Source organism: Engystomops pustulosus, chromosome 5 (genome assembly GCF_040894005.1).
Source record: "Engystomops pustulosus chromosome 5, aEngPut4.maternal, whole genome shotgun sequence".
In the NCBI taxonomy this organism is placed as follows: domain Eukaryota; kingdom Metazoa; phylum Chordata; class Amphibia; order Anura; family Leptodactylidae; genus Engystomops; species Engystomops pustulosus.
Window position 1 is genome coordinate 175,387,109 of NC_092415.1, and position 12,010 is coordinate 175,399,118.

A 12,010-nucleotide genomic window follows, 5' to 3' on the forward strand; every position below is an offset into this window, starting at 1 on the left:
ATTATAGGAGTTGAGCAGTGACCAAGCACTTATACCCGATTCTGTGAATAAGGGAAGTGGCGTTGGTGGAAAAAAAACCCTGGAAAAAGGATTATGCCAGATTCTCAACCACGTAATCCAACATGGCGGAGGCGGTCAGGGATAACACATCGGAAAGGAAGCGCTGGAGAGCATCCAAAGTGGAGCAATAAAAGTCCTGATGACATAAGGTAGTAATGGTACAAGGTCCAGCCTACCTTCTCATGGAAAGCCGTGATCAGCCAGAGCTCCATCTCCAGGTTCGTTCCTCTTTTCTCTGCCGCGATGAAGTGCAGGAGGTTTTCGTGCTTCATTCCAGGGGTGTTGAAAATGTCTCTCTCGCTCTGCCAAGACTGCTTGTCCTGTGTGACCATATCATATAACAATTTAGTGAATCACGTTAAAAGAAATTATACAATCGGCATAAACTATGGTTTATCTATGGCTCACAAACATCCTGATGAAGTCAAAATACAAACCGCTGCTTATTATCCTTTTTTTTTCTTTTAGATGAAATTATTATTATTATTTTTTTTTTCAAAGTAGACTTTAAAGGAAATCTACCATGAAAACCAAGCATAATAAACCTGTGACACTTAGGAGCCTTCCACACAAATACCTGGGGGACCGATATCCGACTGCATTATTTGCAGTCTGAGATCAGTCCCCATGAACCCCTATGGACCAGACACGTGTGTTACCGTATCATCCACGGAAAACAGATAGGGCATGCTCTATCTTTTCCCATATTTACGGCTGGGCACCTTGCCTCGCCATGGAGTGCATGGCTTTATGCTGACCTGGGTGCAAATACAATTTTGTAAAAAAAAGAGGCCTTACTCCTCAATCCATGCACCGTGACTGTGGTAATCTTCTTATATTTGTTATCCTATATGCTAATGATATTTAAATACCGTAATCAGCACAAAGTTCAAACAATGAATATATTTCACAATGGATCTGTAGATTTTCTTCTGTCATTTCTTATAGACTTAATACAAAAAACAAAATACGGTCATAGGCTAATTGCCCAACAGAGATAAGGAGATTCCACTAAGGAAAATGCTTTGGGTAACATGAAACTATGAATATTGTAGATGTTACTCCCTCAATCCACATTCTCCTGTACAATTTCATGGCGTAGTCCCAGGATGGGAGCAAGAACTGAATGGAGCTACAATCTCACATACACTCAGAGATCAGTAGTAGTTTGGGGTTTGTATGTTAGTGGAGGACTTTGGCTCTTTTGTAGGGTTACCAAAAGGGTCAAATTCCCAGACCGGAATTGATTATACAACAGTGTTATAATGTATGAGTTATCAGTGCCAAATTATCATGAGCTTCTCCGATTTGCACAATTCTATCAGGGTAGAAGACCCTTGACTAATAAACTGATCAGAAAAGGTCCTCATTGCTGGATAAACCCTGGCACTAAGGGTGTATTCACATGAACCTTTTGGGACGGCCGGATATACATCCCCCATAGGCAGCTATGGTGCCGAGGCTCAGTGGGGGAGCAAAATGATCACCGTACCATAGCCACAAAAAAGATAAAAGTCTTATGACCAAGATAGGGCAAACTATTTTCTATGGAGAGGGGAGAGTCGCGTCCATCTCTCCAGCGCGCCTGACGGCTACGGCCAGGCATACGTTTGTGTGAATACACCTAAGGGTCCTTTGCACACAAATGATTTTCTCATACAAGTGCTGTTGGCTTCTTCATTGGACAGAACTTATTGATAGTCTACTGTGCTATGTACACATACAGCAGCATGTACTACTCTCATCCGAGTCGTGACATTGTGCGGTCACAGTGCGGTGTGACATGTAACCCACTACCATAGACCTCTATTGTAGCCATGACCTGACCAAAATTTGATACCCAGAGGCCCAAGTGTTCAACTATCCTACAGCATGTCACAGAATATTACAAAGTGCCGATTCACCTCAACAGGCTGTCTAGGAGAAGTCGTCAAGCGCAAAATAGTGTTCCTCATTATATGATCTCATATTAACAGAACGGTCTAAACAAAATAGAGTACAGAAAACTCAAAACTCTGATTATCTTTTGGAATTTAATATAAAGTCAGAGGGTAAAGAAAAAAACAGAAATCACTCTGAGAAACCGCTCTGAACCCCCGGAGCGCATGCTTTCTTGGGCGGCTAGACAGCGCCACATTTCACACAGGACTCCTTACACGCAGACCTTTCAAAATATTTTCGGCATTAGAACACAATCTTGACTTAATGAGCATAAACCCAATCAAGTCTTTATACAGCTACAAAAATAGGGTTTGTACACTTCTCCATAATTGTTCTTGTGTTCCTTTTTTTTTCCTATTCCCCTTCTTCGAGGAAACAGAGAAGAGCCTTTAAGTGAGTGGAGAAAATTAGATTCCTACCCAAATTTCCATTGCTGTTATTTTATTGCCGTCGTACTGGAGAACCTTACAAAAGGGAATCAACGGCGAATTTCCATGTTTGGAATGTGAATGAGCCCTCGGCGCAGAGCGCGGTACAATGAGAGCTGCGATTCCTGATTTACAGGGCACTGCCAGCTTTCACCTCCTGTGTTTCTTCTGGTGAGAAGCCAAGAGCGGGCCAGGGTTTAGTCTGTACAGTGTTTAGCGCACACAATGCCATGAACAGGAGACTCTCAGCTGAGATTTTAATGGTAATGAACGCTGAAAACCAAGTGATTTTTCTTCAAATTAGCGTATCCAGTCCGCCATTCAGATTCCTGGGTAATAATGTCATTTATACAAAACGACTCTGTGCATGTAAATGACCATTAATATTAATGTGCCGAATTTGCATTAAAGGGACGACATCACAAAAAACAACTCGCTGCCCAGAATTACAGCTCAAAATGAATCTTCTCGTATTCGGTATTTCTGTTGGACTCTAAAGTGATTTTCCAGTTTAAAACTATTCTTTTTATTTAATTTTTTAAATAATTCCCCTCTTCCCTTTCCCATAGTCCACTGCAGGAATTCCTGTCGCGGTCATGAATCTGGTGGAACATGACTGTAGCTGAACGGTAACTTCCATAAGGCCTCAAAAAAAAAAAAATGTGGTGAGCCATTAGTGTGCCACCCAGCTCATAATTAATATTTAGACATAATTGACTAGTACACTGAACGCTACAAATGGGATAACATTTCTTAGGAAATCTGTCCACACGGATACATGTGTACTGTAGTGCAAGGCATATCCACGACTCTTCTGGATTATAACAGAAAGTACTCCTGAGACCGGGTACGAGTGGTAGGATTTGTTATTGGGCAAAAATCAGATCAGGAAACCAGGACAGATTTGGATGGCACTTTCCACTAAATTCTAACACAGGACATTCATCTATTTACTACTCATATAAGAGTTTATACTCAAACCAGCAAAGAAAAAACAAAAAACTGTGGCCTCTTATTTGGACACATCCACTCAAGGGTGTATTACAAAGCTTATTAGAGCAGGACAGAGATGGGGAAAGTGAACTAAATTGCCACAACAGACTATATACAGTAGGATACAGACTATATGCGTCTTATTTTTTTGGGAGGAGTCTTTTACATTAAAGGAAATCTACCATCAAAATCCATCATTATAAACCATTATACACTTACTCGTAGATCCTGGCACCGTGATTGTGGTAATCTTCTTATACATGTTATCTATGGCCTCCTCCTTCTAAAATCAACTTCAAAAATTATGCTAATGAACCCGAGCCCCTCTGTGCTGTAACTTCACAGGCTGTTACAATGTGCAAGAGTGCTTCCCACCTCCTGCTGTGTGCGAATACAGTGCCAGTGAGCAGAAGTAGGTGGTTGCAAACAGTGTAACAGCCTGTGAAGAGAGTGTATGGAGGGCTCCATTAGAGACCTGAGTGAAGTTGGCCCCCCCACCTTGTTCAAATCAAACAAAATTGGTGTCAAACGTTTGTGCTACGTTTGTGCTGGTTTGTGCAGCAGAAATTTTTGTTTGTGCCGCTATCATTTTCGAGATTTTAATGAAAGTTTCCAGAGGTCATCAGAGGTCAACCAGCCCCCCCACATTGCCCAAATCAAACAAAACTGGTGCCGAACAATTCTGCAACGTTTGTGCTTGTTTGTGCTGCTTTTGTTTTGAATATATGAACAAAAAATGAAAGTTCAAAAGTTCAAGCAGCCCCCCCACATTAACGGAATCAAACAAAACTGGTGTCAAACATTAGTGCTACGTTTGTGCTGGTTTGTGCAGCAAAAACTTTTGTTTGTGCCGCTATAATTTTTAAGGTATGTTCAGGTGTTTGAGGTGTTTAGGATGAACTGGTAAAAAACAAACCTAGTGACACTTCCCTGGTTTGATCACCAGGGGGAGCTAGCAAACACATTGTACTATGGAAGAAATGAACTCTGATGACCTCTGCAAAAAAGTATGAATATATTAAAAATGATAGCGGCACAAACGAAAATTTTTGCTGCACAAACCAGCACAAACGTAGCACTAACGTTTGACACCAGTTTTGTTTGATTCCGTAAATGTGGGGGGGCTGCTTGAACTTTTGAACTTTAATTTTTTGTTCATAAATTCAAAACAAAAGCAGCACAAACAAAAATTTGCGCAGCACAAACCAGCACAAACGTAGCAGAATTATTTGGAACCAGTTTTGTTTGATTTGGGCAATGTGGGGGGCTGGTTGACCTCTGATGACCTCTGGAAACTTTCATTAAAATCTTAAAAACGATAGCGGCACAAACGAAAATTTCTGCTGCACAAACCAGCACAAACGTAGCACAAACGTTTGAGACCAATTTTGTTTGATTTGAACAAGGTGGGGGGGCCAGCTTCACTTAGGTCCATTAGAGCCCTTCTGATTCATCATTAGCATCATTTTAAAAACAGATTTTAGAAGGAAGGTCACAAATATAAGTAGATTACCACAGTCACGGTGCCTGGATCTATAAGTAAGTGTTTCTCATGTTGGATTTTCTTGGCAAATTCTAATCTACTCTTTTAGAAAACAAACCATAAAAATAAAATTAAAAAACTGAATACATTAAAAAAATCTCCTGTTTGCAAAGTTGTCTTGGAATTATTACATTGTGAATACTTTAATACTGGAGGTTTTCTGTTCAGTCAATCTCTGTAGCCGAAAAAAAATACCCGTTTACGTATCTTGTTCCTTAGAAATAAAGCTGACCCTTGAGGAAAAGTTCCATCCACAGGGTCTACTTTTTTTTTTTTTTTTGCCTTCTCTACACAAAAGGCTGAAAAGAGAGTCTCTGGAGCGCAAAGTACAGTGGTTTGGTAATGAAAATAAAATTAAGGAAGGCCTGGGGATTGCAGTGTCACGCAGATTAATGTTCAGATCACCAGGAGTACAGAATGTGAGCGGCTAGCAATTAGGAAAAGCAGACTTCTCGCTGTGAAGTTACCAAGCTACTTTCCTGGAGCACACAGCACACTCCTTCCTGCAATTGTCCGCCCACTGTGTTCTTCAGAAAATAGACTGCTGACAATCGATACCAAGGTAATCTATGTGCTAATGAAAGAGACAAAACATTGAATAATATCTGATAACCATAGAAAAGCCTCTGTCCTACAGTATGAAAATCTGCACCTGTGTAGGTGAGAAAACTCAACAATTAGCCAACTTTTTGGAGACCAAATCTATACAGAGGGAATAAGTCCTACTATGCCAGTCGACAAAGCTGGAAGCCTTGTTGGTTGTTGGCCCAGACAATCTGTGTAATCATACGTTTGTATATAGCAGTAAGCAGCAACAGTAGTGTGAATAGATTTATATTCCAGGACTGTAGCTGGACTGTAGGAGTGTCCTCACACAAATATGTCCTTTGATCTCTGCATTCAAACTGCTTCTAAGCTCCTTCACTCCACTATAATATGTAATTAGAAGCGTGGTACTGCTCAGTACTGTTCTCAGTAAGTGCTGTGCTCCATGAAGACACCTCACACAGAAGTGCATCAAGTCAGGGAGCAAACATTTTTCACAGTCCTGCTGCTACTACCACCACACACAAAGGGATGATTGCACAGTGCTCCTATAGCTCACTTTTGTATAACTAGTTTTAAATAGTTTTCCGAACATACAAGTCTACCACCAGTTCTATCTCCCGATGGCGTGGCCTGCGTTCTCTCCAGCTGTCATCTTGGCAAGCCTCACTGATCGGCAAGAACAGTGGTGCCGACATGGTTATTGTCCCACGTCCAATTGTCCTCTACAATGTATGAGGAATATCAGCGCTTCTGGTCGGGATGGAAGAAAATGCTTCTGTGCAAAGTGGTGTAATAATACTGCACCCTACTGAAGGGTTGACCCCTTTTTGTGAACTATTTTGTAACCTCTTTGTACATGTAGATTCCTGGTATATACATATTGAGTAACTTTAGTATGTTCTATGGTTATATTAAGTATTTGTACCATTTATGGGACCCTATAGTTTGTGACCATCACTATACAGGCGGTCTACTTAAGAACACCCAACTTACAGACGACCCCTAGTTACAAACGGGCCTCTGGCTGTTGGTAATTTACTGTACTTTAGTCCCAGGCTACAATAAACAGCTATAACCTTATTAAATGTGTCTGTTATTAAGATTTGTTAATCCTGGTTCTCATGACAACCCAATATTTTTAAAAATCCAATTGTCACAGAGACCAAAAAAAAAAAATTTGGTTGGGGTTACAATGATAAAATATACAGTTCTGACTTATATACAAATTCAACTTAAGAACAAATCTACAGACCCTGTCTTGTATGTAACCCGGGGACTGCCTGTATGCGTTTTTCTTTATGTATGTTTTTAAGATGATGCATGTTTTTATGGATTGTATCAAAAGTAGATACATTTACATGTCTAAACAACAACATTCCTGCAGTTTACCAACTTTAAGTTAGTAAAGTTAATAAAGTTATCTACTACTTGTAGATAATAATAAACTGTACCATTTTGGACGATTTTGATCAGAGTTTTCAGCCCTAGTACTATCTGACCATCTATTTTGGATTTTCTTGAACTTGTTAGAAAATTCTGTTACCATATGTAATTCCATTACCGGAGAAGAGAGAATTGAACCTTTCCTAAACTGCCCATTGAGCTAAAACGACACTGTGTAATGCTCTGTGATGGTGTCGCTAGGAAGTCGAACACTTGGTGTCAAATTTTGGTCCGATTCAAGCCCTAGTGCCATCTGACCATGTTATTTTGTATTCTAGGACCATCCTGTGGAGTCAGATTTGCAGCTACTACTTTGAATCACTTGTGTGAAAAACGGAACATATTAGGATGGCCTCCTATTGATGGCCTTCTATCCAAGCATCCAATTAACTCCAATAGAGGATTTACACACAACTTGGTTTCCAGTAGTCCATGTTTCATTTTTCTCCGGTCCAATCCTATCAATGTGTTATGTAACATGAAGTCTAAGACAGACGAAAAACTCTTTTGAGGACAAAGTACCCAATAGTGTCTACGTACCATCTTGCTCCACTATGGAATAAATAAGGGCCGAGTCGGAACTGCATTAACTCAGGATTAGAAAATTTGGTTTCTGAAGCGTAAATCCTATACTTTTATCCAAATTGCAATTCGATATAGAGGTCCGCTGTTCATCACCCAATGAATGGACTACATTGACTGGCGTGACCACAGAACCAAGGTTTCTGGTGAAGTGCAGTTGTGTATATTTGTCTAAGAGAGAAACAAAGGGAACAGGAGGGAGCTGGGACCGGGAGGCCGATGAAAACAAATCACGCAGAGAGTCCACAACTATGTAAGAGTTGACATAAAGCAGCTCTCTCGTCTCTCCCTGGTGTGACTGAGAAGAAACGTATGTGCAATTTACCTCTATAAACAGCTGGCAGGATCTGTAAATCATTGGACATATTATTACCATGAAGCTGGAGCCCATTCCCCAACACCAAAGACTCACATTGCATGTGCAAAGAAAATTCCACCCGAAAACAAGCCCCTGCTCAGTACGTGAAGACATCATTTATGTAGTTTATGTATCATTAAAGATCTGCCGTAAATCACTGCATGTTTATAGCGCAAGTTACTTTATCAACATTCAATATCCTTTCTTCTCCAAAAATTAGGGAGGCGACACCCGGTGTATACAAGAACTCTGCTCCACTATGTCCGAACATGCATACAAAGATAAAAATTTGTACTTTATTATAAAGGGTGTTTGATGGTGCCCATAACAGTATATGCTCCGTACTTCTGGTCATTATAGAAGCTTCTGAAGGGACATATAGCCAGAACAAAAACAAAAGGAGGGCAGCTCACGCCCGAAAACCACACAGATCACACGCTTGCAGATATATGATAATAGAACGGCTACTAAACGAAAATAAACCATAATATGTGCTCATAGGAAACTAACATCATCCTACAATCCTTAGCAGTGGTTCCCCTGCAGGATCTATATGGAAGCCCCTGAGCAGGTGGGTGGAGGTGCTCCCGCTCTCACATCTTTCTGTTTTTTCTGAGGATTCTCTCAAGACAGATTTTTACACTGCACTGAGAGTGATCGATGCCTGCAGGAATCAGAGGGAAGGAGAAGCCGTGGCTCAGAGGTGGGAAAAGAAACATTTTCTCTAAAAAGGTTCATTACAGTTTTTATCCTCTTTATCTTTTTCACTGATTTATACAAAAATTGTTAAAAAACAAAACAACAACAACAACCTTCCCTTCAACCTAAAAGAAAATCTTGTCGGATTCATCCATTATAAAGCAGCATCACTCACTGAATCTACTTTGCACCCTGATGCTGGAACTGGGGTTGTAATAGTTTATTTACGGTTTAGTTTTCCTAAATTTCTCTTTTTTACGGTCTCCTTTTCCTAAATTTCTCCTTTTTACTATCTCATTTTCCTAAATTCCTCCCTTTTTACACTATCTTTTCTCTAATTTTTTTTTACCTAAATTTCTCCCTTTTACACTTTTCCTTTTCGTAAATATGCTAATGAGCTGCACGTGTCTGGGGGGGGGGGTCGTCACCAAAGCCCTTCCAAAACTCGTATAGTACACACTAGAACACTTGCAGCTTATTAGCATAGTTTGAAAGCATCTAATAATCTAAAATGGAAATTTATTGTCTCCACATTAGGAATCAAATTATCGGGAGTTAGATTTACCAGCCTGAACCCATTTTATTCAATTTATCCATATCAATTCGAGCTATATAGACTAAATTAGGGATAACACAGTCGACCATGGTCAGTCCATGAATCATGGTTCATGTGCTGCACGGACTTCATGGGCAAAACACTGTGGTGGACAGGACTCCAAGCATCGCAGTGATATATATTATGCAAGTCCCGTCTGCAACTCAAGACAGTAGCAGTGAACTGTAATCATGATTAGAGCTGGAAAGAAGGGTCTCCTTATGCATCGTTTATCACTATGATGTTCAGAAAAACGTCCTCGGAGCAGTGCTCGGTCCCTGAAATCCAGCCAGCCCATGGTCTTTATTTCCCGGACCATCTGTACTCGTCTATTTTAGCCTTTTCTGTATGTCCATACATGGCACCCATTCATTGGGAGATATATATATATATATATATACAAACTCATAAGACCTTAAATGTTGTTATCCTTTTTCTTTGAGCTTACCTGAATAGGAAAGATTTTCACTGCTACATATTCATTTATCAGCCGTGCCTTCCAAACACAGCCAAAGCGACCCCGCGCCTTGATTTCCAGCAACTGCAGGGGCTTCAGTCCAACTAATGGAGATGGCGGAGGTGGGCCGGGATCCTAGGTAAATGGATAAACAAAGGATTGATCTTTTATGAGTCTTGTACAATTGCGTCTAACCTTTGCTTCTTGCGGGAGGATAAATGACCAATTAGCTATTGGGACATAAATGGGCTGCTATAACCTTTGCGTTCATCTCCGTGATCTGCTTCAATGCTACAAAATCTTCATTAAGCCATATGTGTGCAAAACTATTTTTTTTGGTATATGTTTCTGTGCCGGAGGTCGGCTCGGGAATGCGACTGATTAGGATGAGAGCCTTTTGAATGAAATATTTTTAAGCTGTGTTTCTATGGCAACTCACAAACAGAAAGGAACGGTGACGGTACAGTAGGAGAGCTCGCACACACGTTCCAGGATTTTGGCAGTCTTATAAAGCAGCTCAGGCCTCTGCAACTCATGTCAGATTCGGTGATGCCCGTTTGATGAAGTACTTCACCAGACAGCCTTCTGCCGCAGCAAAGGCTATAAAGCTCCCGATATAAACCGTGTAACATTTTATAGTCAATTAGCACTTTGGAATTAAAGGCGAAGTAATTGGGATCCATTTACTCAAAAACAGTCATGTAGCACTTTCAGAAAACGCTCTCTTAAATTACGTTTAATGTCAGTAAATGGCACACACACAAGAAAATAAAAAACTTGCATCGATCGGGAATTGCGTGTGGTTAAAAGTCTGACCGTGGCAAACCGAGATCGCAGTAACGATTATGTAATGTATTAGCATATATCTGGATGAATGGAAATCAATAGCGTTATTATATGGGGCTCTAACTGAACAATAAAGTAATATATTCCTGGTTACAATAAATGGTTGCTGACCCCCTGCCTATCGTTCTCAAAGGAAATCTACCACCAGGATGAAGGATTGTAAACCAAGCACACCGACATACTGGTGTGTGCCCCCTCGGGCAGGATCTGCTCTTCTTTTAACTACGTATGCTCTGGTTTTTGCGAAAAAAAATAATAAAAACTTTTAAAATTATGCAATTGAGCCAGAAGGGCCACAGGCTGCATAGGTGTGTATGGAGCATAGAGTCGCTCAGGCTTATTTGCATAATTTTAAAGCCTTTTTATTTAAAAAACAAAGGTATAAGAGGAGCAGATCCTGCCAGAGGGGCACACACCAGTATGCTAGTGTGCTTGGTTTACAATCTTTCATCCTGATGGTAGATTTCCTTTAAGTTTATATTTACCGATCATATAACACTAAGGTTTTGCTTGTATTTTCCAAAATTATTCGCCAACTTGACATATGGTCTGAGTGCGTTTTCAGATCACACCATTGAAGAGGACAACGATTACCTCAACTTTTAATAAACTTTGCAAAAAGTAACCCATGGTACGTTCATAAGGACTAAGGCCAGTTGGACAGGAGTGACATGCTAAGCTCCGATTCTGCAGGATTTACCAGCCGCAACCGTGCTGTAAATGCGGCAGACACACAGAAAGCAATTTTGTTGGAACATACAACCAGACTAACACGGGTTCTGATTATAACATGACTTGTAATCTTGTAAGCAAATAACTGCTCACAATATCCTGGAATGCAATTTCAACGCTATATATGGATTCCCTAATGTGTAGCTGGTCAATTTTCTGCAGAGGATCAGAATAGGAGATGAGAAATCCTACAAGAAAGTCCAAAGGAAAATAGCATGTGTTACATGGGGATTCCCAGATGGATTTTCCTGTGGATCAGGTGTATGCGAGTGTGCACGTGTGTAGGAGGCTTACAGGAGCTTGTGATAGACATGTATTTAAAGGGTCTATCTGTTTAAAGGGTGTATTTATACAGTAATGAGCGGAAGCCACCTGAACCCAGTAGAAGTCTACAGGTCACAGGACACTGCAGAAGTCCCAAAAATGGCTGCCAGAAGGTCACGTGACCCACCAACTCATCTTATAAATTGGGGTTCAAAACCAGGGCCCAATATCTAATAAATTTCAACAAGAAAACCCACTGATGCCCATTGCGATCAGCCAGTTTGGTGTTACACTATAAAGTCAGTCATCTATCTGGTTGGCTCTTTTCTTCGTTTCTAGTTTTAGTTAATTTCAGTCTCTCCCTGTATGGCCCACACAATTATCTGAATATGCCAATGCAAAAGTGTGAATATGTCAATGAACAAATCTTGTGGCGCATTGCATGACCAGGTCACTCTTCTAGTGTTACAAAAATACACTGCATAAATCCAAAGTCTGCAGAGGACATTCATAGGTCATA

General features: G+C 40.5%; 1 protein-coding gene across 1 annotated transcript in view; it reads right to left on the bottom strand.

Annotated features, from left to right (window-relative positions):
* The window catches only part of ACVR2B (activin A receptor type 2B), a 117,044-nt gene that overhangs the window by 13,331 nt on the left and 91,703 nt on the right, over nt 1-12,010 (bottom strand). The window contains exons 5-6 of the mRNA XM_072153882.1: nt 9,640-9,783; nt 237-380 (exon numbers count right to left, since the gene is read on the bottom strand). Of these exons, the coding sequence (XP_072009983.1) occupies nt 237-380; nt 9,640-9,783 (288 nt within the window). The remainder of the gene's footprint in view (nt 1-236; nt 381-9,639; nt 9,784-12,010) is intronic.